General features: G+C 36.6%; 1 protein-coding gene across 3 annotated transcripts in view; it reads left to right on the top strand.

Annotated features, from left to right (window-relative positions):
- The window catches only part of CWF19L2 (CWF19 like cell cycle control factor 2), a 58,960-nt gene extending 37,278 nt beyond the window's left edge, over positions 1-21,682 (top strand). For all 3 annotated transcript variants that reach the window (XM_068181387.1, XM_068181389.1, XM_068181388.1), the window contains exons 11-18: positions 159-284; positions 1,549-1,686; positions 10,820-11,032; positions 12,686-12,802; positions 16,714-16,869; positions 18,200-18,280; positions 20,137-20,238; positions 21,092-21,682. In XM_068181387.1, coding sequence (XP_068037488.1) covers positions 159-284; positions 1,549-1,686; positions 10,820-11,032; positions 12,686-12,802; positions 16,714-16,869; positions 18,200-18,280; positions 20,137-20,238; positions 21,092-21,232 — 1,074 coding nt within the window. In that variant the 3' untranslated portion in view covers positions 21,233-21,682. The remainder of the gene's footprint in view (positions 1-158; positions 285-1,548; positions 1,687-10,819; positions 11,033-12,685; positions 12,803-16,713; positions 16,870-18,199; positions 18,281-20,136; positions 20,239-21,091) is intronic.
- Positions 21,683-24,379: the final 2,697 nt, after the last annotated feature.

Raw genomic sequence — 24,379 nt, forward strand, 5'->3', positions numbered from 1 at the left:
GGTGGAACTGTCTACTTTGAATTATAGTGAACACACAAAATTTAAATAATCTATTACTTAATCTTTAGGATTTAAAACATTTATTTAATGTGGATTAGGTATTTCTTTTGGTTTGTCTGTACCATCTGTTTTAAAATATGTCTTAAAACCTGGCATAGGCTTCAAGCCGTCAAGAAGATGAACAAGTGGTCCTTGTCAGAACAGATGGAAGTGGAAGGGCATGGCCTGTGATGGGACCAACGGAGCCACTGGAGCCAAAAGGAGGGCGAAGAAAGCAGCAGATGGTAAATTTTACAAATCTGACTATTGAACTGCAATTCTTAAATAATTTCGTAATTTTACTTTTATGATGCCATAATTAATGAGTATCTTATCAGAATGTCAATAGGTGGTTAAAAAGTTTGTTTTGGAAGATGATTGTAATTAAGTATTAAAGTACATATTTATTAAGTATATATTCAGTTTATTTTCAGATTGCATTTCCAAGGGATTACTTTAGGGCTTATTTAAATGTATGTTCAAGGAAAAGTTATCACAGTCTCTTCTTAGTTTATATTACATCAAGTTATGTAAATAACAAAGATTAGCAGAGTTGAATATTTCCGAGTTAAGAAAGATTTTGCTGAGATAGTCAGGTCTTAGGGGCTAATTTTACTTTAGCTCTAACAAAAAATATGGCTTCTGATGATAATAATAATTATGACCTAATCTTTCTAACAAAGTGCTTTGGGGAACAATAAGAAGCTTGGAAGCTGGAACAATGTTTTATTCTTAGGATAATTGCTTCCAACAGTAAATATAGTAGCACTTTGATCTTTTTGAGATAAGAGGAAGTGACACTGCCTCATAATTCTAGCAAGCATTCTTGATTAGTAGGACAGTTTGCAATGGCTGCTATGGAGAAGTGAAACATACAAGAGGGTGAGGAATTTGTTGGCATTGTCCTGTTGTTTCCATTTTGGAAAATGCTATCCTGCTTTTTGTTAATGAGCACTCCCTGTACTCCTTTGGAATTTAGTTTAGTCCTATCCTAAGGGACATCTGTTCCCTTGTCCACCTTCCCTTCCCTTAGACAAGGGAACATTGTCTAAGGTGTCTAAGGTGGCAACATTTCCCAGAGGTACCATATTCACACAAGTTTTTAGTACTGTCTGTGATTACTGTGATTCAGTGATGTCTGTGACTTTACAAAAGCTTTAGAGTTGTCAATAATGAAAACTGCTTTTTAGAATATTTCATTTTTATGAGCTAGTTAACTGTACTGTCTGTCTTTCCTGGGTGGTAACGTTGTAGCTCTGATACCTTAAGGATGTTAAGGATATAGTGACTTTGGGAAGAGGCTATATTTTTATTTAGACATACTGATACAACTGAAGAAAGAGAAAGATGCTTTTCTCCTTAGATAAAATGGAATTGTTAGCCGAGTTGTTTCGGATCTGCTTAGCTTGATTCATGATTCTTTAAACTTGTTGAAATTGTTAGGGTCTGAATTTTATAGCTGATCTTTCTGATTAGGTTAATATTTATTTTTAATGTGTTTGCTTCCAGATGCCGACTCATGTAGATAAAGAGAGAGTAAGGTATTTTCAAGATGATGATAGTATGAACCTGAAGGATTTGGTCAAAAATGAGAAGATGAGAACAGCAGAGGATCAAAACTCATTGTTCATGCGTATGGCATCAAAGGTAAGGTGCTGTGTGTATGAATTTTTAATTAAGCATGTTATTATTAGAAATATCAGGGAGGACATGAGGCCTGAATAAAGGGAAGGCCTGAAGGAAGATGAGAATTGTTTATGGTTACATAATTATGCAGGACTGTCAAAAACACGGGCCATTGTAAACTGTAGAATTTCCAACTACGAAGTGGGGATTTTTCTAACGTTGTGGAACATCTGAGCTGATTCTTGAGATCCACTTTACAGAGTTGCTGGAGAGATGTATGTATTTTAGTGATGTGAGTCCCTGTCCTATTTTAAATTGAATTAAATGTCTAGTCTAACACAGGAGATAATGCTATAGAACTCTGAAATAAAAAGGAAGAGATCCCATTACAGGTATTGAGGCAGTGAATTCAGATGAAAGACAGGGTTGATGAAGGCAAAATATTGATAATCTTGAAGCTGAGTGAGGCCATGACAATACATATACAAGAGGCTGTTGATGCTTGATTTGAGAGTCATTGTGAACCTGCAAACATTGTCTCCGTGCTGGTGTGATTAAAAGGAGAATCAGAATTTTGGAGATTATGAAAAGAGAGAATTAACATTTTAAAGCATGTAGTGAATGCATCATGCACCCATATCTTGAATGCTGCCCAAGCTGTTAAAGCATACCCTGTAATCAGGGGCACAGAGCAGTGCCCATTTGAAGAAAACCTAAGTAAACAAAATTTCTTCAGCTTGGGAGGAATGGGTGGATGGGTAAGGGAAGGCAGCTGCTAGACTAGAACAATTACCATAAAAGTTTAATAGAATACAACTATTTATGTTTCTCAGATGGCAAGTGGCCACAGAACAGATAACAAGAAGGGGTGGTTTGAGTTTTTTCTCAGTGATGAAGGTAATTTAGAACTTGTGTTGTAGAGCATGAAATGCAGTGGAGGGCTTGATTGTGAGTGGGACCAAAAAATGATATAGCAACTTAGTGAAATACAGTTTCATTGTTAAATATTAAATAGGGAGATGTAGATAGGTTTTGGCTCAGGATTTCCACAGTAAATGCTGAATGTGTAGAAAATGCAAATGTGTAGAAGAGTCAATTCTGTTGTTTCCCCCGTACATTTTAACCATTGCTGGAGATAGATTTTGCAACATAAAATGGTCTGAGAAAGCAACTGGGTTTAGTATGTTTCATTCTAAAGGCTTTTTTCCTTTTTGTTTCATTTTTTTTTTGTTTTTCTTGTTTTGTTTGGTTTTTTGAAGGATAGAATTTATTAATAAAGTTACAAGAATGTATTGTGTTTCCTAGCCTTTGCAAATACTTCATTTTAGTTTTGGAAGGCTCTGAATTCGTGTTTCTTTTTTGTTACTAGGCAAAGATATACTATATAACATTATTTTATTAGAACAAGTTTCTTGACTAACCTTTTAAGATTGAGTCATACTATTTATTTACTGGCTAAGTGTATTGGAGCATGTTCTCAAAGTAGATATTTTGTCAAAGCCATCACTGTTGCAATGTCCGTATTTTAATTCATGATATTGTAGTCTTTCAATCCTTTGCAATGTCACATTTAGGTTTTGAAGGTATTTTTGTTTGGATTTCATAAAAATATGTCAGTTGTTCTTCCCTGTTAAGATTTAAAATGCTTTTGGTAGTTTCTGTGCAGGTGATTCCTAGATCCTATCATCACAAAATGTGATGGTCTTCCCCAGATGCTGTTTGTTTCTTGATCTTAGGTTAAGAAACTGGCTCCTAGGCCTCCCTGAGGAGAATGCATTCTTATTCACAGCACAAGATCAGTGTTACCACGGAAGTGTTGGCAGCAGTTTGAAAAATTTGGGTGTGATCTCAGATATCCTAGATTATTATTTATGTACTTTATAAGCCTATACTATATGGAGCACCTGCATTATGATCTGGGGCTCAGTAAGTTAGTCTTCAAAATTCTTGCATCTCTCCTCAGTGGTTTCAGCAAGGTGTTATATTCCAGCAGGAAGTCTTGCAAACAAACCTATTTTGTCAGTTTTAGTTTGATAACATTGTACACAAATTTGACACATACAAATTACTTTCTCTTTCTGCCTTCATTTGAGAAATGAAAAAATTATCCTCAAAAATTAATCGGTCGTATTGCAGAGGAGTGGTGGGAGGAAACTGCTGCAAGTCTGTACTATTATTTCCTTCAGGGATTTTCCCAGGACTTCTGTCACTTTCCCAGACTATGTCCAAAAGAAACTTCCAGCCCCTTGGCTGTTGAGGATGGAGGAAATAGGTGCTGCTCTCACAAATGGGAACAGAATGAGAATGACAGACCAGCATATTTTCTGGCTTTTACACGGCTGAATGCGCAGCTCTACATCAGTGTTGCTTTCCTGATATTTAGTGCTTTAACAGTATTTCAAGTGAAATACAGGCTAGTTGTTATTGAAGATAATAACATAATTGCAATTTTGTAGAGAGAGATAGGTATGTTGAAATAGAAGGGTATAATTCATGAAAGGATTTATTTTCTTGAATAGGTCTTGGAAGAAATATCAGTACATAGACCCAAAGTCTCTCCTCATGAAACCTCTGTCTAATCCCATTGGCAGGTGAAAGTCTGTATGTTATTTCATGCCAGACTCCCACTCAGATTGACAGACTGAACATCTGCAGTGTTCACGCCATACTTGTACTTATTAAATCTTTTTCCCACCTCTCCTTTTGTCAAGAGGTTAATGAGGTGAGATGGAGGGGTTTTGCTGTCTCCTTGCTATTTGTTTACCTGCTGAGTCTTTGTTTTAAATTTAGATTCAGACTTATCATTGCCCTCTTGTCAATTCTTATTTTTGTAGTCATGGTTCTAAGACAACCCTTCTGTGCTTCAGGCTTTTACCCCTTCGACCTCTGTTTGAAGGTGGCTGAGGTGGGTGTCACTTACCTCAGCAGTTTGAAATGCTGCCTTTCCCACAGCCGTCCCTTGCATGCTCTTACGTCAAATTTATGAATACCAGGAAAAAGGCCCAAATCTTCAATTTACAGTAGTGAAAAAAAACCTTTTTAAAACCCAACACTAATCTTTTTGATATATGGAGAAAAAGCAGGCCTAGAGTTCGATTTGTTCATGTTTTGCTGTTATGTGTCAATGAACAAAACATCCATTTAAATCACTATTTCTACTTTTTATTTTCTTCACCTTTGAAAGTGGTTTTGGTTCTCACTGTTGTAGAAGCATGATTTGAGGATATAAAGAAGTCAATAAAACATTTGAAAACTGTTTTTTTTCCTGACATTTCTAGAGTACAAAATAGGTGCAAAGTCTTAGATTTTCACTACTGATAGCTTAAAGTACCCTGTTTGTAGTTTATTCAGCCTCTGACTATTGTAAGTGGTTCAGTTTTCCCAAATTCATGCTGTTAAGACTTATGTAATCCTTTCACTCATGTCAATAGATGCATGTGGGTGTTCAGAGACTGATTCCTAGAACATAACCTCGAGAAATTACCTTGTATTTGTATGTATTAATTTTTTTTCTTTTTTATATTTTACTTCAAGAAAGAGTGAACAATTAATTTGAGTTGCTCATCAGGACATTTTAATTTTGGCCAGAAATATGTACAGTAATTCCTAAGAGAAATTCAGCAGTGAGAAATAAAATGCTTTATTAGCAATGCTGACCTTCCTTTATGGATTTATCCAAGTGGTATTCTGGTATTATAGGTTTGCAAAAAGGAAATTTGCATGTTGCGTTTCCTTGCTTCTCTAAAAGTCTGTAAAATAGAAAATTACTTTCAGCCTAATCATTTTTACTTGCTGTGCAAATCTACTTGTTCACGTTTTTGCATTTCCATCATCATAAACCAAAATAATAGTCTTGAAAAAGCCTTAGAAGCTAAAGTGAAAAATGCAAAATGTTGCTGCTGCTGCTGCTACTATTATGTAATGAACCTTTTTCTTCTCCTTCTTCACATGGTGAAGCAATTTTAGCACAATATTTAATAGACATGATAAAGCCAGCAAAGCTCTGGTGCCCTGTGGCTTTTTACATTTACTTAAAGATCATGTGCATGGTTTGTTGTAAAAATTATTGCAAAGACCCAAGAGAAATAATTCCCAACACCTTGTTCTGCTACATTTCAGTTCAATGCACCAAACATCCTTCTGTGTATGTTATGTGGACACAAAGTTAAAGTTGTTTCTGCATGTGGAAACAAATCAGCAGCAGTGACAGCTGCATTAGGGAAGAAAATCTGGGAACTGTAAGAACTGTGTAGATGTAGCCCATATTAAATGACTGTATAAGCATTTAGGATTCTGACAGAATTATGTTAAAATTACAAGATATGTTGCAAATGAAGACTTGTGCAGGACAGTCTTTCCTAGACAATAAAATTATGGCCAGGAATAACTGTAAAGTGAAATGTTAATCAGAATTTTAATAGTAGAATTTTCTGGCTGAAGGCATTTTTGTTTCATTTACATTTTATGCCATTGACTTTATATAAAATTTCATATGTCCTAATAACTACTTATAGCAAAATCTACAGTTTATAGCAAAAACAAAAAGGAGGTTGGTCCCTAGCCATTGAACAGTCCTCTGTCATCTGTTTTTTGCTTGACTTCTGCTGCTCAAAGGTGATCCTGAACTACCTTGCTCACCAGCATGGTGGGTAATCTTTTCTACTCAGTGACACAGGCCTTAAAAGAACTCTGTGCACTGATATCTTAAAATCCTTTGATACTATGTGTTTATAATATTCTTTAATTCAGTGTGATGATAGGTTTTGAAAATGCCTATTCACTGAATTATATTATGAATTAAACCTACAAATTCAAATGTCTGTGTTCACAGGGAGACTGGAATTGTAATAAGGTTTACATGATAAAATTCTGCCTTTGTTTGTCTCAAGCAAATACTATTTAAATTCAGAAAAATTTTTCTGAGGTGATTTTGTTATTCAGAATAGGGGCTAAATGCTGAATAAATTTAAATGTGATGAGATGTATTCTTATGTCACTCAGGTTTGTATTCTCAAATAATAGATTATTCTTCTTAGCAGCTTCCTGAAATACATTATGATACAACATTCCACAAATATTAGCTCTGTCATTTAAAGACGTCAGTGTTGCCATGACAATTTAAACCCAAACTGATACATTTTATACAATCTATAGACTTTTTTTTTCACAAATTTTTCAAGCAGATACACTTTTATTAGCTTATATGGAAGTAACTCCAGCTATGATTGCGTTAGCAAGGAAACAGGAAAAGCAGAAGTTCAATAGTTGCATACAAATTGGAACAAGAAAATAAGCAGAAAAGAAACAGTACCAAAAAGCTGAAAATAACTCACACTGGAACTGCGCAGGTATCTTTTGTTCCTCTGCTAATTGTGTTTAATATAATTTCCCATTTCATCCACAAATTTCAAAATAAATTTGAAGAGGGGAAAAAAGTATAGTTGAGGTATTATACAACTATAATCTTGATCATTAGGAGTTCTGTCTCTTAAGGTTTCCTTTCAGTATCACAGCGATACTAAATTCTTTAGCAGGGCTTTTTATTTGAAGGGGCCACCCAAAAATCAAGTAGTAGTAGCAGAGGGAACAATAAGAGACACAACTTGCAGCAGGCTCGAGGCGGAGTGAGTAGGAAGCCAGCAGTATATAAGACTCCAGGGGTTTTACTGTGGAATAAGAAAAAAAGGATTCAAGCTGTGAGATATGGTTCCAGTGGCCTGAACATAGGTTGGCAGAAAAATGAGGCTGACCCTGGAGTGTACCTTGCACAGATTTGCAAGAGTTACTTCAGGAAGTAGCCCCATGCCATGGTGCCTGATGGCTTCACTAGCATAGCAAATTAAAAAGGGCTTCAATTATTGAGTAAACAGAATGTTATATAATGAAATAATTCATGTAATTTATTCACATTATTCATGGTAATTATCATGATAAGGATTTAATCAGAAAATACAACACTGTAATTTTTCCCTCTCTCAACTCATTCTAATTTATGCATAGTCAGATGCTGATTTCTTTCTAAACTCCTGTGCTGAATGGTTAGAAATCTCACCCCTTTTCTTGGGTTTTAGCCACATTTGCACTATATTTGAGCTGTCCAAATGAAAGCCCAGAGGGCTCCTGAGAGAAGTTTGGATTTCTTCCCTGACTGCTGTTTAAATGTTTGTGTATTACAGGCCTCTCTTGGCCAGGGCAAGCACAATTGTGATTCTTCTCTGTTGCTTAAAGGAAAACTGCGTCGTGGTTGTGGAAAATCCGATGGACGGTAGCAATGACGTAGTTGCACAGTTATGCTATGAGATGTGGGAGCCATGTCATTTTGCCGGGTGCTGAGAGTTCTAAAGCTGCCTTTGTGTCCTCTGGTTAATCAGTGCTTGCCAAAAGAGCAGGGAAAGCTGGAAGAAAAGAAGGTCTATATGAAGGATGAATGTGGCAGATGAGCCCAGGATAAAGAAAAGTGAAGTAGGAAAAAGAAGACTGGGGATTGTAGAGCTGATCTGTCTTATGAACAAATCAGTCCAGCACAGCTCTGGGCTTTGGTCAGATTCTGGTAGAAACAAGGACTTCAGGTGCATTGCCCTTATAGATACCTGAATTTTCTTTTTTAGCTTTAGGTAATTCAGTGATGTATTGTAGGACATCCCAACTTTAATAGATCAGAATGACTTCCTGCGTCTTTCTGATCTCTGTGCAGCACCTGAGCAGCAAGGGCGATACCAAACAATATCAGTCATGGTAAGAGAACTAAATACACAGCGTCCAAAATGCTTTGGCTATCATGTTTAGCAGATGTGATGCTACACCTATGATTCAGAACAGCAGCTTTCCAGCAACTCTAATACATCAGCATAGTTCCTTCTTTGGATGTGTACTAGCTCTGTCTTTTGTATGGAAGAATATATGTATGAAAGAAATCGGTTTTTAAGTGATTGGTTGCTTTCCTTCTGGCATTTTAGAGAATGATTTCTTCTTGTTCTTTCAATTCCCCTTTAACTTCTTTTTGAGAGATTTAGTTATACCCCAATAATGCAATTGGCAGAACTCACTGGGAACCTTGTTATACATATAGAAGTATAAATGTTTTACAAGAGGGATGGAGCACGTCTCCTATGCAGACAGGCTGAGAGAGCTGGGGTTGTTCAGCCTGGAGAAGAGAAGGCTCCAAGGAGACCGTATAACACCTTCTGGTACCTAAAGGGGCATTAGAAAAGAGACAGAGAGCAACTTCTCACACGGGCAGATACAATAGGGGTTAATGGCCCCAAAAAGAAAGAGGGTAGATTTAGTTTAGTTATTTGGGAGAAATTCCTTACTTTGAGGGAAATCAGGCACTGGGACAGGTTGCCCAGATGTGGATGCCCCATCCCTGGAGCATCCAAGACCAGGCTGGATGGGGCCCTGAGCAGCTTGGCTTAGAACAAGGTGTCTCTTTAAAGTCTCTTTCAACCTAAACCATTGAATGGTTCTATGATCTGTTGGTCATGACTGTACCAGAAGAAACAAAATCTGGATTTTAGACAGCACCTACTTTATAAAAGTTTGCTAATTTGTATGTAAGAATTTTGCTTTGCATCCCAGATATCATGTTGTATACATCAATTTATCCATCTTGAAGAGAGGCATCTTCCAGGCTGCTCAATAAGATGAATATTAATTCTATCACAAGGGATTCTGTGGAGTATTTTGAAAAGTACTATTATTTAAAAGAGGTTGTGGAGGTTGTGTGTAACAAACCAGGAATTTCCATGACTTCTAAGTGCAAGCAGAGCAGAGTAGTAATGGTATTCTGTGCTACGTGTGATACTCCTGATAGCCAAAATGTTGTGATTTACACTCTTCCTTTCCTTTCTAGTCTGCCAACTGTCATGTTTCCTATGTATTTCCATTCTTATTGCTGAATTTTTATTTAATAAAAATCCCAAACTTAATGCTTAGTAATAACAAAATGCTGCTATTCTCCAAGCAGTGCTTCTGCTGCAGGTCTAGCTTTACCTTATTAATGCTTTTATGACAGAAGAACAGAGACTTGATTTTAGACACCCAAATCATTGCATTTTTTTTCTAAATCTCAGAAATCTCCTTTTTCTGTTAAATGTAGAATTACAGCATTACAGTAACACAGAAGAAGAATGGAGTTAAACTCTTGAACTGTTGATTTTAGTCTGCAATGACTTCCAGTAGGAAATGCACATAAGCAGTTAAGTGTATTATAGCTGAATAAAGGAGGTACCTCCTCAGTTGTTTCATAAGAAAAGTACTGAGCATATTTAAAACAAGATTTTGGTCTGTGTTAGAGAACTGCAGTATTTGGGAAAAGCAAGAGCTTTTGTCTTTTTTTTGGGAAAGTTACTTATGTCCTCTGTCCTTTTTTTATTTTCTTTTTTTTTTTTTAATACCAGATTATCTACAGAAACTATGCTTGGGATATTTGAAAATATTTATTTAATTTTGAGATTGTGCTTTAGTTATGATAGCATGCTTTCCAAATGCCTTCAGTTGACATTAGTCCTTTGCTAGGGCTACCCTAGTCAGTAAAATACATTAAGATTTGTTGTGGCATGCAACAGGTGCACTCAGAAAGCCTTGGTATTGAAGGCAAAGACTGTTTCCTTCCCAAAATGGCTTAGTCCTGTTCCCTTGGTAAGAATAACTGTTGGGATACTTTCACAGAATGTGAATATGAAGTGCAGAGTCACGGTTAAGTTATTTCACAAAAGATGATTTAATGGTAGTTGTAAAAAGAGAGGAGAAGGAGGAGGAGAAGGGAGAGGATAAAATATATTATATAAATGATATATGAAATTGTGCATCTATTTGAAGACAGCCAAAGTTATGTCAACATAATATTGAAATACCAAACCCTTAATTTGTAATGGAATATAGTAATATACTCTTCTCACTGTTGTCACATATCTATATTTTAATATCTGTGCTAAGATTGTGTATGACTGCTCTCAGGAGAGGTACCTGATGATTCCATCTGCAGCAGATGCCATATGAAAGGAAGAAATGCTACTGCTTATGTACTTTATGTTTTTTTTCTAGGAAGGAGGCTCTTTTTCAAAGACCTAAGTATTTTTTCTTGCTGCTTTATAAATGAGTGCAAGAAATTTTGCATATCAAACAAGTGCAATTGTTCTGCATATCTTTTCAGCTCATGGAAAAAACAGACAGAGAGTACTACACTCTGGATGACATGTTTGTTTCCAAAGCAGCCAAGAGAGCACGCAGTGGGGAAGAGGAGGAATTACAAAGAAAAAAAGCAATCTGTGAGCACCAGCAACTCACGGCATGCATGGAAAAGTGCCCCTACTGCTTTGATAGCAGTGAACTTTCTAAACATCTTATTATTGCAATTGGCACCAAGGTAAGAAAATAGCAATTTAACACAAACGTAGAAATAAAAAAGAAATTTTGTTAGAGTGTTTAAAATTAGGAACGAAATTGCTTCTATGGAAGGATTTATTGTTCTGCATCTTACTTTCCTTGCTCTTTCAGTTGATTCTACCACTTCATCAAGGGTGAGGAGGAAAAAGATATAAATCTGTCATGAATTTTAAAGCTAATCTTTGATGTCAAGACTTCATGTTTGTAGAAGACAAGAGTAATAATGAAAGATCTCAGTGCAGAGATTAGACTGTCAGTGGATTTGTGGAAGATTAAATCACACTTCATTGGAGGGAATTTGAAGTAGTGAAGAGCTGTGTCTTGATATCAAAGAAAATTAAGTGGAGAATTCAATTTTTAAGCTTAGAATCCTTTGAAATAGACAGAAGTTTGGTTTGGAAACCTTTCTGGTTCTGTTAATGCTTTTAAAAGTTGCATAAATATTTGGATTTATAACATCTGAAAAACTTGAATATAGCCTTTTTGTAGTTTTTTTCACTATAGTTTTCATTTATTATTGATGTTTTCATTTGATCTAAAACTCTTTATAGGTAAAGGAATTAGGTACATAGATATGTTTTAAGGTACATTGCTTTTCTTTTTTTAGAGATTTTACACACACATATATATATAAATACAGATGCATATTTATGTGTACATAATCCGTGTTTATCTATCTAATAGACAGATAAATGTACAGGGTATCCTGGTCATGGCTGGGATAGTTAGTTTTCTTCCCAACAGCTGATACAGTGCTGTGTTTTGGATTTATGTGAATAAAACACTGATGTTTTTAGTTGTTTCTAAGTAGTGCTCAGGGATTATTCTGCCTCTCACTCTGCCCCACTAGTGAGAAGGCAGGAGCGTTCAGAAGAAGTTGAGAGGGAACACGGTCAGGATAGCTGACCCTAACTGACCTAAGGGATATTCCAGACCATCTGACATCATGCTCAGTGGATAAACTGGGGGGAAAGTTGGCCATGGGCCAATGCTTGGGAAGTGGCTGAGCAACAGTTTGTGGGTGGTGAGCAATTGTACATCACAAGTGATTGTACATCACTTGGTTTATATGTTGTTGCTATTATCATTACCGTTATTTAATTTCCTGTCCTTTTAAACTGTCTTTATTTCAACCCACCAATTCTACTTTTTTTCTGGATTCTCTACTCCTATCCCACTGGGAAACAGGGAGTGAGTAAACAACTGTGTGATGTCTAGCTGCCTGCCAGGTTAAACCATGACATGGAGTACACATATTTTATATATATATATATACATACATGCATACATACATATTATTAAAAATGCATACAGCTATGTATCTATATTAAAAAATACTGGAATGCACTAAACAGTGTGATTTCATAGCAGCTATGATACCAGTTGGTTTATAAGGCTGATATTACTGCCTTGGAGGTGGAACTACTCTCTGGATACTACTGGCTTGTTTGATCTACTGGTGGATAATGGGCCCTTTTAAAAAGCACTAAAATTGCTAATACCTTGCTGTAGTTAGTAGCTAATGGCTTCTGTTGCTTTGAATTTAGCAAATGATTAATTTCTTAGCCTCAGCAATGGAAAGGTCTTTAATGCTGGAAAACTGGGCACTTAAGTTTTTGTTTGCTTTTCCTAGGTGTACTTGTCTCTACCAAGCAGCCAGTCCCTTACTGAAGGTCACTGCCTGATAGCCCCTCTACAGCACCATACTGCAGCCACTCTCTTGGATGAAGACATCTGGGAAGAAATCCAGGTCTGCTGAGAAACTGTCTCCTGTTCTAACACTTTTGTAAAAGAATTTTGTTGTGGATAATAACATCCTTGTCATAAGTACGTATTTTCATAATTTGCAGTCTGGCAGCTCTGTTCTGATTCCACTAAGGGGCAGAACATTCTCACATTGTGGATGAAAATTAATGGTCAGTTATTAACAGGAAAGAGAGGCAGGGTAAATACTGAAGCAAATTTTCAATTTATAAGCACTAGAAGAAGTTTCCTGGAATGCTGCAGAATATGCATCCTTGGAGGTCTTTGAAACCATGTTAGAGGAATGTCTACTGGAAATGAAGAAGGTACTGCTGATCCCTTACAGAAAATAGAATAACTGGCTTCACAGGATTTTCTTGGGTGTGCCAAGGAAAATAAAATATTTGTCAGAGCAGGCAGATCACTTAAAATGAAATACAAATGTTGTTTACATTTCTTCAGGTTTTTAATCTGTTTTTGGGTGGATATTAAGTAAAAGAGAGCTGTCTTACTCTTAAAATCAATGAGATCCCTGTTCAAATCCAATTTTCTATCTTTTTAAAAAGAATTATTAAAATAAAGTGCCAAGCATGATGGGTTGTGCTTTCCAAGTCTCTTATGAAGACATTTTGAAGTTTTTGAGTTCTGTTTTCTTTGGAGATGGAAAATCAAGGGAGGGATGTAACAAGCTTCTGCCTAAGAGATTGACAGTGTTTGTCAATCCCCTCTCCTGCCATCAGGATTATTACAAGGGGAAAACAATTTGCCACCTCTTATATTGAACTGTTGGAGACTATATCAGACTAGAGAAAGGTTTCATTGTTGTAGTTGCTAAGATTTAAAACCAGCATCATTTTTAAGTTTGTAGTAATTTAAATAATGTTGGTCTTGCCTCAAGTGTGGCAGATGGATTCTCTGACTTTTCAGATTTGCTCCCCATATTGAGTCTCATGTCTGACGTTGTTTCATATAGTAAATTATACTCCCTTCCAACCAGAAAGAAAAGGCGTTCTCTTGCATATGACAGAAATGCCTGAAAAAAGTTGGATAAGAAGCAAATAAGTGCAACAAATAGGATCAGGAGGAACAAAAGAGCATGTGGAAAAGTGATAAATTTATTTATCCTTGATCTTCTGTTTACTCTAAGCTCTTAACTAAACAATTACGAATTTTAAATAGTATGAGAAAGGAAATAGGATAATGAAAAGATAAGCAAATGCAGTCCCTGTCTTCAATATTAGTCTATTACTTGTTAGAAAAGGCATCTAGTTGATAAAACCATTATCCTTTGATCCTGTGAATATATTCATAGACAGAATATAGATATTCTTAGATATTTCTTTGCAGCAAAGTATTTTGAAAAGTGATGGATACATGACTTTTTTTTCCCCCAACATATATGTATTACAGAAGGAGGAGTCTGGAAAACTTCAGCAAGAGTATGAGCAGACAGTCAATGACTAAACTAACTTTCTGATGCAAGAGACATATTTTTTATTACTGTTCAAGGGAAAAAAATGACCACACTTTAAGTATTCACAAAATGTTGAATGAAGTATGTGTTTTAGCTAACTATTTTTGCTGGTTTTTTTTTTAGGATATATTGGAGTATAGCAAAAAGAGTTGCTCTATGCTGTATGCCTTCAAGCTCTTGAATTTAACATGTTGTGTAGTTTAGACACTGATGTGCTCACTTGCCAAAGCAAATATGCATGGAATATTTTTAATATGAAAAAATATAAATCTTTATACATTCTGTGTTGACTGAACTGTTGCATGTATTAATGTTGTGTGCACCCAAGCAAAAGCCAAGCCTTCTTAATTCCCTTTATGGATGGTTTTCTCCTTTCTGGTGCTAATTATTCTTGATGCTTTGGCCTGCTCAGAACTTGGAGGAAAAGTCCAATGTATTTAAAAACAAGAAAATGCAACTGGGGAAAGTTAGCTAACATCTGCTGATATTCTAGGCTTTTTGGTGGATTTGTATTTCAGTTGATACTGCAGGGTAGCAGCTGTAAGGCATAGTCTTTCTTAGCCTTTGTTATCTCACCACATTGCTTGCTTCAATGTGTTTCAGAAGTAGAGGTCTGGTGGCCAGACTGACAAGGAGAAGACAAAAAGTTGATAATCCAGAGTAGCCTGTCACTCTGTGCTGTGAAGTCCCATATCAGTCATAGAACACTGGGCAGTGTCTTCTGGCTGCAATTCATTAGGGGAATGATGGTAGCATTCTCCTGACACAGCATGGAGCAGCTCATTAGTGAGGAAAAATTCAGGGCACAAGGGCCTGCTTTGAAGAGCTTAAATGCCTAGTTGAGGTATATATTTGTTTCTTAGCCTTTTAGTTTGATTCATACTGAGCAAGATGGCAAAAGGATGGAGGGCTCAGTTTCTAGTCCCGTTGCATTGAAAACCTGGTACTGATTTGTTTTCCTTCTATTTTACTTCAGTACTTGCTGATGTTGCTGATGGGTATTTGTTTATGTATGTTGGATTCATCAACTCTCCATTTACATTAAGATAAGGAATCTTAAACCTTTAGATGGGATTTGCCTTTTAATGGTGCTGTTTGTACTTCTGAGCATTGTTAATTGGGAAAAAATATCAGTGCAAAAAGGACTACCTATGAATTATGTGAGTTTTAGGGCTATGATACCTTGGTCTATGAGGCTCCTACAGTTTCAGTGATTTCTTGGCTTACACTTGGAAATGGTATAGATGCACATGTAAGACAAAAATCTTTATTTTTAAAAAGCATTTTTCAAGATCTTGAGAAACTTCCAGAAACATTCACCCTATCAGAAAGTTAGATCTTTCGTGCACTTGCAAATGAGTTTGAATGACTCAGAAATCATCCCTTGTTCTTGATAATTTGTTAAGCATCTGAACATTGTAAGCTATAGAATGATGCTTTTGCATATCTTGGATGCAAATGCCAACTGTCAAGAAGAGCCAGGGAACAACCAGAGCCAGCTGCTCTGCAGGAAATCAAGTCAGGGGTTCAAGGTGATGGGCAAGGCAGGCAGGGGAGGTCATCTCATTGACAAGGCACACTCCATGGTACCAGGCCAGGAGTGTTCCCATGGTAGTAGGCAAGGTCATCCATGGCCCTATGATGGCCAGGCAGGTTTACAGTGATGACTTAGGTCTGAGATGAAATCAGGGCCAAGAACTGCCAGGTACCTGGCTGGGCACAGGCATTCCTTAAACAGCTCAGGCAAGGACCAAAAGAGACAACCTGGACTTAATTGCAGCTCCTGAGTGACAGGGGGCCATTGAGGCAAGGACCAAAAGAGACAACCTGGACTTAATTGCAGCTCCTGAGTGACAGGGGGCCAGGTCCACACTTCTCACCACTCTTTAATACCCCATCTCTTTCTGCTGGATCTGATCCGGTTCACAACTGAAGCGCATCAGAGCTTCCCACCCGCACAGGCTGCCACAGCCCCAGCAGGTAGGGCCCAGCCCCTGCAGGGCCACTCGGGTGTGTGCAGGACCCTGACACTGGAGCTATCAGAATTGTTAACTGTAATACACTTTGAGTAGGTGCTTTACTTACTTAGGAATTGCAAGCTTCAGACCTACTGTTAAAGCCATGTTGTTTTATGGAGCACTACAGTTAAGAAGTTCAACATAGTTTCAATTTCAGCTGTAAAAATATTTGGTATTTATTAAAACTAAGTTTGTAGTGTTAATTATACTGTGTGTTTCAAAATAGTTTCCTAGACTTCCAGTGTTTTTATCATAGGAAATATAGTTAATGTTAAATTAGTAAATAATACAGAATTTTCCTTGTATGATTGCTACTGTTTTCCATTTTCTTGTTTATTACAAATATAACATGCTAGTGAAATAATACATTATATCTGAAAGTTCTGCAAAGTTAGTTTAAATAACACATTTTTTTTCTTTAAACAGATGTTCCGAAATGCACTGGTGAAAATGTTTGAAGCTAAAGACTTGGACTGTGTGTTCCTAGAAACAAACATGAGTATGAAGAAGAGGTATCATATGGTATATGAATGCATTCCTCTTCCAAAAGAAGTAGGAGATATGGCTCCAATCTACTTTAAGGTAGATAAAAATGCTTTTTTATGAAGTAGTTTGAATGAATATATCATAATTCATCTATTTCTGGAAATTTTCTTTTTATATTCAAGTGCTGTTTTTGAAAATATATATTCTTTGATCCTTCTTCTGGTCCGTTCTTTGCTAATATTCCTTGATCTTAAAATAAGCAGTGTGAAATAATTCAGTTTTTCAAGCAGTGAAGAGATGTTTGTCACTGAGCATTTGTCCCAAGTCTGACTGCACTGAAAATACTAGCAGAAGATAAGAGAATTGTAGCCTCTTGAAGTGCTTTAAGGATCGCAGTACTTCTTACTTGAGTCTTGTGCCGTAAACTTAAAACACAGTATTTGTGCCTTGGCAAGCATTACATGAGAAAATAATGTTTCTTATTTTAAGAAATACCAATGTAGATATTGTTTCGTCCCCATTTTATTTCAGTAAGCCCAAATTTTACATGTGTCTTAGACCTCTGATGCATGTTCTACAGCATGATAGATATTTCTTCTATAGCTTTTCTAGTCTCTTTCCCCTGACCTTTTAAGAAAAGATTCTTTGAGGCTTTTGCCTGGAACTGAGTCCTTTCAGCTTTCAGCAACTGACTCATTATTTGCCTTTTATAAGTAAATTATTTTATTTGATTTTTGAAATACTGTTTATGCTTTCTGGAAATAATGTGATAAGGTTTTGATGAAGTGGGGCACCAGTATGGTGAACAACAATACAGTAACTTTTACCACATTTGAAACTCTCCACCTGTCAGATCTGACTGCTGTGCTTCAGGTGCTGGTAAAATTTGTGTGTTCTTTGAATAGTCAAGGAAAGAGAAAGAACAAGATTTAATGCAATGTCATTTATTTCGGAAGTATCTACCATTAAAGTGCAGAGCAAATGAAATTTAAAAGTACCTACCCTACACTATACCCAATTCCATACTATGGGGAATACAGAGTCACCTTTGGGTTTTTAAGGGCAATCATCCTTCTAAGCTGGACTCTTCTCTTAGTGTTTAAAAGAGAAAGAAGGCTAATTTAATGCAATGAATTCATAAGAGGTTTTGTATGGGGTGAGTAAAAAGAGAATGTGACCTTTTATTTGAAACTTGTGTCAAGCAAAACTTAAATTAAAATAAAAAAGAAATAGAGGATCTAAATTGGGTGAGTGTGAATATACTTTGTCTTTATAAAGTAGCTTGTGGAAATGAGACAGGTTACCAAAAAATAAAGTTACTTTGTTAAGAAGTAATTGTTACTTGCATTACTACAATGTACTTCACTACAGTTAGTTCTTCATATATGAAGGAATGTTTTCACCTTCAGATAAAATCATTTTACAGAAAGCTATAATGGAGTCTGATGAAGAGTGGTCCATGAACAAGAAGTTAATTGATCTTTCTTCAAAAGATATTCGGAAATCTGTAAGTAATGAAGTGTTTTGTGTCCTGAATTTATCATCAAATTCTTCTAACATTTTTCCATGATTAACTGTTTCAAAGAGAGAAGAAAGAGAGCACAATTAGATTTGTGCATCAGAAGACGGCATAGGTATGAGGAGAATTACCAGTCTGCACTCTTAACTGACATTAGGGAAAAGATTCCCATTTATTTCAACAATTGGTGGACTAAGCTGCCAGCATTAGTTGAGAACAAAGCTGACACTTTGAGGACATGTACTGGCATAATTTTCTTGATTAACTTTAAGAATTAAGGTAGATCAAAGATTTGCAAATTACTTTCCTGGAACAAATACGATTTCTCCTTTTCATTAACCTAGAACAGCTGTTTGTGTTGCTAAGTTTATGAAGTGAAAATATGAATAGCGTTATGAATCTTTTTTTTTTGTAAAACAAGGGAACAGTACCCTCTCTGTCTCCTGGATACTGAGATGAAATATCTTTATATAAACAAAGGAATAATGCTGGATCGGTTAGGTTCAAAGATAGTTCTGTCATTTTAATATTGGGGTGGAAGATGTGTGTTATATAGCCATTTTGTTATATACATTTTTGTGACTATTATATATTTAATGAAGGTAGACGAGTTTTCAGATTAAGTCAGCACAGTTCTTACATTAATACAGTGTATCTGAACATAAATTGTTGCACAGTTGTGTCATTTTAACATTATTGTTGGGTAAGTAATGTCTGTAGGCTTCAGGAAGATTGGAGAGTGTGGTTTAGGGACTGAGCTGAGGTTTGGAAATTTGGGGAGTTGTGTTAGGAGATGTTAGTACCTGGCTGGAAGGTCAGACGTGGCTGAGACATCACGTAGTGGGTGGATTGTGTGCAGAAATTGTGAGAAATGAGACAAAGCTCACCTTTTCTTTAAGGTGTCATCTGCCAACCCATATTTCCTTATTTAATGATTTTTTCTAAAGTCCATTTAAAGTGCTAAATGGTTCTTGCTATGCTACATTGCTCCTCTGTATTAAATCTTAATTATTTTTAGAGTCAGTATTTTAAGCAATATATGGACCGTGCCTCCTGAATGTTGTATGGTTATTTGGACTGTAGCAGAGGAAATGCTTTTGAATTGGAGGCTTTGTAAATCTTACCAGTACAGAAACGTCCTCAACAATTAAAGGAGTGAAAAATAACTTCTTGCAGTGAAGCAGCAGAAATTACTTGCAGTACTCTATCAATAAATGGATCCATTTCTGTTAGACTGAAGGGTCTTTGTTGTGGCAGATATCCAGCATCTCCCCTGCAGGCTGACAGAATTATTGTCTGATTTGGCAAGTTAAGGATGATATCCGTCCATTCACATGGAGGGGGTTTCTAGTAATTTATTGTCCAAAAAGGTGTTTCCCCTTCCTCCTAAGTGTCAGTTTTTTTCACTGGGTAAATATTTTCTATTACCATAGAAATATTGCCCAAAGTCAACATCTTTAATAAATGCAGCTTGCTAGTTGTTGTCTTAAAATTTCTGTTAAACTTATGTAGTTCAGAGGTGTGGAGTCAGGGAGGCATTTGCCCACAGTGCACACTGCTGCCAGGTGTCCCCATCTCTTACCTGCTATTCCAGCTGTGGCCTCTGGAGGTTCTGCCACCCAGTCATCCTCTCATCAGTGTCATTTTGTCCAGTTGCTGTATATTCACCTGTTTGCTTTACTGTTTCTCTGTTGCAATTTTATCCTACATGTAGTTGGTTTGAGAGGTAGTTTAAAATAAAACATACTATGAGCTGCAAAACCATGTTCAAGTTCATTCTCCTGTGGGGACTAAATGCCAGCAATGTTTGCTAAACATCTGAAAATATGGTTTTGCATCTGTAGGTTCCTAAAGGGTTGCCGTACTTTTCTGTGGACTTTGGCCTTCAGGGAGGATTTGCTCATGTGATTGAAGATCAACACAATTTCCCTCATTACTTTGGAAAGGTATTGTTATGTAAAATATTAATTTATCAATTATAGTCTGTTTTGGAAAATTTAAGTAATTAAACCAAGATGCTGCCAGAACAGTTACTTTGATGTACCCTGTATCAGTTTATTATCTGTCTTTTCTTGATGAGTCATTGTAACTTGGCTTGTTGAATGAAGTGGTTGATTTTTTCCACTGGCTGATACTGAGACTGTGATTCTAAATTTGTATTTCTTTTCATTTGATCTGAACTGCTGATATTTGACGTTATGGGTATATAATCTTATAGATGAAAGATACTTGCATCTATTTAAGAATTTTCATGGCCATAATATTGATACATAGGTGCACTGACACCCACTTGTATAAATTAGTGTGCATGCGCATACAGACTTACAGACAACTCCTACTAAAATCCTCATGTGGTTAAATTGCTACTCATGGTATGTATAGTGTAAAATGTATATACAGGGAGAACTGTAATAAATTCTTCCTTTCTTTACTGTGTCACAGAAAACATTTTTTTGAAAGAGTCAGTGTTGCAAAACCATTAAGAGTGATTGGGGAGAAATGTAACTTACCTTAGTCACAAATGCACTAATGCATTAACAGTCTTGCAATGTTAGGATACTTAAGCAGTACATCAGTGTGCTGTGCTTACAAGAATTTTGCTGAGGCAGCCATCTAACAACTGCCCTTCTGTGTTTAAATTGGTATATTTTTCAGAATTTCAAGTTTTAATTAGCACTTGAAGAAAACGGACAATCTCATAATTTGAAAATACATATTTCTTTATTCTGTGATAAGATAGTGTTAAGTAATATGGTAATTTTGCATTTATCATTATCTATCCTTATTTTGCTTGCAAAGGAAATTATTGGTGGCATGCTGGACTTGGAACCACGACTCTGGAGAAAAGGAATCAAACAGAACTTTGAGGAGCAGCGGAAAAAGGTGTTGCAGTTTGCACAGTGGTGGAAACCATATGACTTCACCAAAAAGAAAGAATGAGAACAACCTGGAGTCAAGGAATATATAAACCATGAATTACACTAAAGGATACTTCAGATGTTAAGAATAACACCAATGTGTTATGTGTGGTTAATATATTTTAAAATATAGGATATTGTTTAATTGCTGATGATCTGTTTCTGTTTTGGACACTGGATCACATGTACCTGCAAGCCTGAAAAACCAGATTTGTACAGTGAGTTTAGGTTTTCCTTTTTCAGCTGAGCCAAAAGGATAATATCCATGTGGCCATTTGAGTTCTTAAAAATGTAACTTCTGCTTTTGGAGTTTTTATAATCTTTGAGACAACTGTTGTTTTTTATATTGTATTAAGCCAGTGCTTAATTATCATGGTGAACTTTTGTTGAAAATGGTGTGCATTTTAAGAACATTTTTATTAATACAAATACATTGCTGCAGAAGGAAATTGTACAGAAAATAGTCTTCTGATTTTGTGTCCTTGTGGTCTTTAAATTGAGGTCATTGCAGTAACACAAACATTCATGAAGAATGTGATTGATAAACCTTCTGTTGTCCCCCTGCACAAGAATGAATGCAATTTTTTGTACTTTCTTCCAATATGAAGTAGTGTTTTTCAAGCACAAAGGATAATGAGACAGTCCCTAGCTGATGGCAAATGACAGCTTTAATAGTAACAGTTACTTTTGGTAACAAAGAAGAATCTCAAGGGAAAATGCTCCCTGATGGCCAGCAAAAAAGAAAATCATCACAGGGATTTCCTCAGGTGACTCTTCTTCCCTGGGTGTCCCCTCTCATGCCACAGATGGTTTTTGGTAATACTCTGCCCTAATAATTTTCATCAAGACCAGCTCAAAATCACTTCTTGTTTTTCCTGCTTGTGATGCTGTTAGAGCTTTTTGAAGCATGCTCTGACCAGAGGCAAGAGTTGAATGTTAATTGATTGTTAAGTATGGATGTCACTAGGAAATGCCTGAATGCTGTTTCAAGGACCACTTTTCACCTTTTCTTTGCTAGATTTTGTTTTTTTCTTTTGTGTAAAAGAGGGTAGGGAAGTGTGAGGTGGGGAAAGGATGATTCTTGTATAAGTGTCCACCACTTCCTATGGAAACCCTGACACAGCAGGCTTGGACTTTGCAGGTAGGGAGCTGGGGAGAACAATGAGAACAGGAGACAAGGACAGAAGGACATGGATAGAAACATTACAGCAGCACAAGGGAAAGGATGCAGATTTGTGAACAGAGGGAAGGCTGCAAATGGTGGAAGGTGTAAGGCCCTTGGCATAGGAGAGATTAAGGCTTTGTTTAAGTGTCTCAAAGTGATTCTCGTTCTTTTCCTGCTGAACTGTTGCTCTGTACAGCTCTGTTAACTATTGGGAACTGCTTAGATTAAGAAATGGATACTAAATTTTACAGGGTTGGATAACTGTTTATTTATAGTCTCTTGGTGGTCTTTTGCAGCTTTGCTGAAGATCTGGTGCTTTCCCTGTTCCTACCCCACTGCCACATTTTGGCAAATAGGTCTGATAGAGATAGGAATCTGCTGTGTTGTGAATTATTTTCTGTAAGATCTTTGTCAATTGGTGCCACTGCAAGAGAAATAACTTAAAAGTAAGCTTTGATGGTGATTTTAGTGATCTAATGTCTGATTTATACTGTGTTCACCAGCAAGCTGTGGATAAAGGGACAGTTCTGCTGTTCTCCTTAGGCTGTTGGGAAGATTGCTTAGCGAATAGGATGTGAAATAGTAGCTGCTAGTAGTTGCTTAGAATGTAGCAATGCTGAACCAAATTTAGCTAAAGCACAGTCTTTGGTGGTGTAAAGCATGACTAAAAATTGCTTTCTCTGAAAGCATATGTAGCTTCCAGTCTCATCTGCCTCCTGGGATGATAGCTGTCTTTTAAGGCTGTGGAAAAGTATACAATGCTGTGCTGGAAATGCAATTCTTCTGACATTAGTTCTCTCAGAATTTGTGTTCCTCAAGGGAAGTGCTATGTTTCACAAAGAATATCCAGCTTGTATGTAGAAAAGTCCTCTGGCTCTTGGTCCATGCATATTTTATTATTCTGCTTTCAGCAAAACTACAAAAACTACTGGTATTGTTTGGAAAGGACTCTGAAATATTGGATAAGAGTAACTCAAGCTAGTGATAGAATGTCTCTTACCCTTTTAGAAATTTTCAGAATGGGAGACTGTGTTTATCACATATGCTGAGAATAGTATCTTGTCGTAATTGGTCACAGACCAGAAAAGCATATTGTCAGGTTAAGCTGTTCCTCCTTGTAAGTATCTCAAAATATTCATGAGGCTGTGACAGTAAACACAGCTTGTTAGGGCACTTTTGGAAGGCATGGTATGGTTAGACTTCAGTCCTTACTCTTATAAATACTAAAAAAAATTAAATAGACCTCTCTCCTCTGGAAGAATACCCAATAACTAAGTTCTTTAGCAATAAGAGATAGAAAATATTAATTCAGGCATCTTTAGGGAAAGCAGGGAATGGAAGCTTGATTTCTTATGTTGTTATAAATGTGCTTCAATGTACTCTTTTGAGTGATCAGGGAAGAGAAGGATCTTCTTCAAGTGAATCTACATGTGTGATTTAACAGGTATTGGATTGTATCCATGTCTTGCCCTGTGTTACAAGAAGATTGTCTAATATGTGCTGCTACTATTCTGAAAGGAAAATGTGGTAATAGTAATTCTCATGGCAGTTCACCAGTCTCTTGAAATCTCATGAAAGAAGAAAGATTTTGCTGGATACCCTGAGAGTTCTTTCTTAGGTTGAAATTTCTTCAGCATTTCCTGTTTTCTGTATTTGTCATTTTGTCATTAGAGTATGTTTTTCTAATTGACTACAGGTGAAAAGTCATGGAAACACAGGCTGCTATACTCTTGCTTTAAGCGAAGCTGTTTTGTAAACTGGATCTTTCATATCCTGGGTAAACTAGGACTAGATACTAGAGTACAAAACTTCTTTACCTACAAGCATCTTTACCCTCCCTGGCTCCTGGGTGTGGCCCAAACGCTGTACACAGAGGCACATCTCGCACATCGGTTATGTTAGAGAAAGCAGTCTGAGCTTGTGATGTGAGGGTAGTTCATTCTTCAGTGCTCAAGCATGTGCCTTTGTACATGTGGTCTGAGGGCAGCAGGCAGCCTGAAATTG

This window comes from Anomalospiza imberbis, chromosome 2, assembly GCF_031753505.1.
Source record: "Anomalospiza imberbis isolate Cuckoo-Finch-1a 21T00152 chromosome 2, ASM3175350v1, whole genome shotgun sequence".
Lineage (NCBI taxonomy): Eukaryota > Metazoa > Chordata > Aves > Passeriformes > Viduidae > Anomalospiza > Anomalospiza imberbis.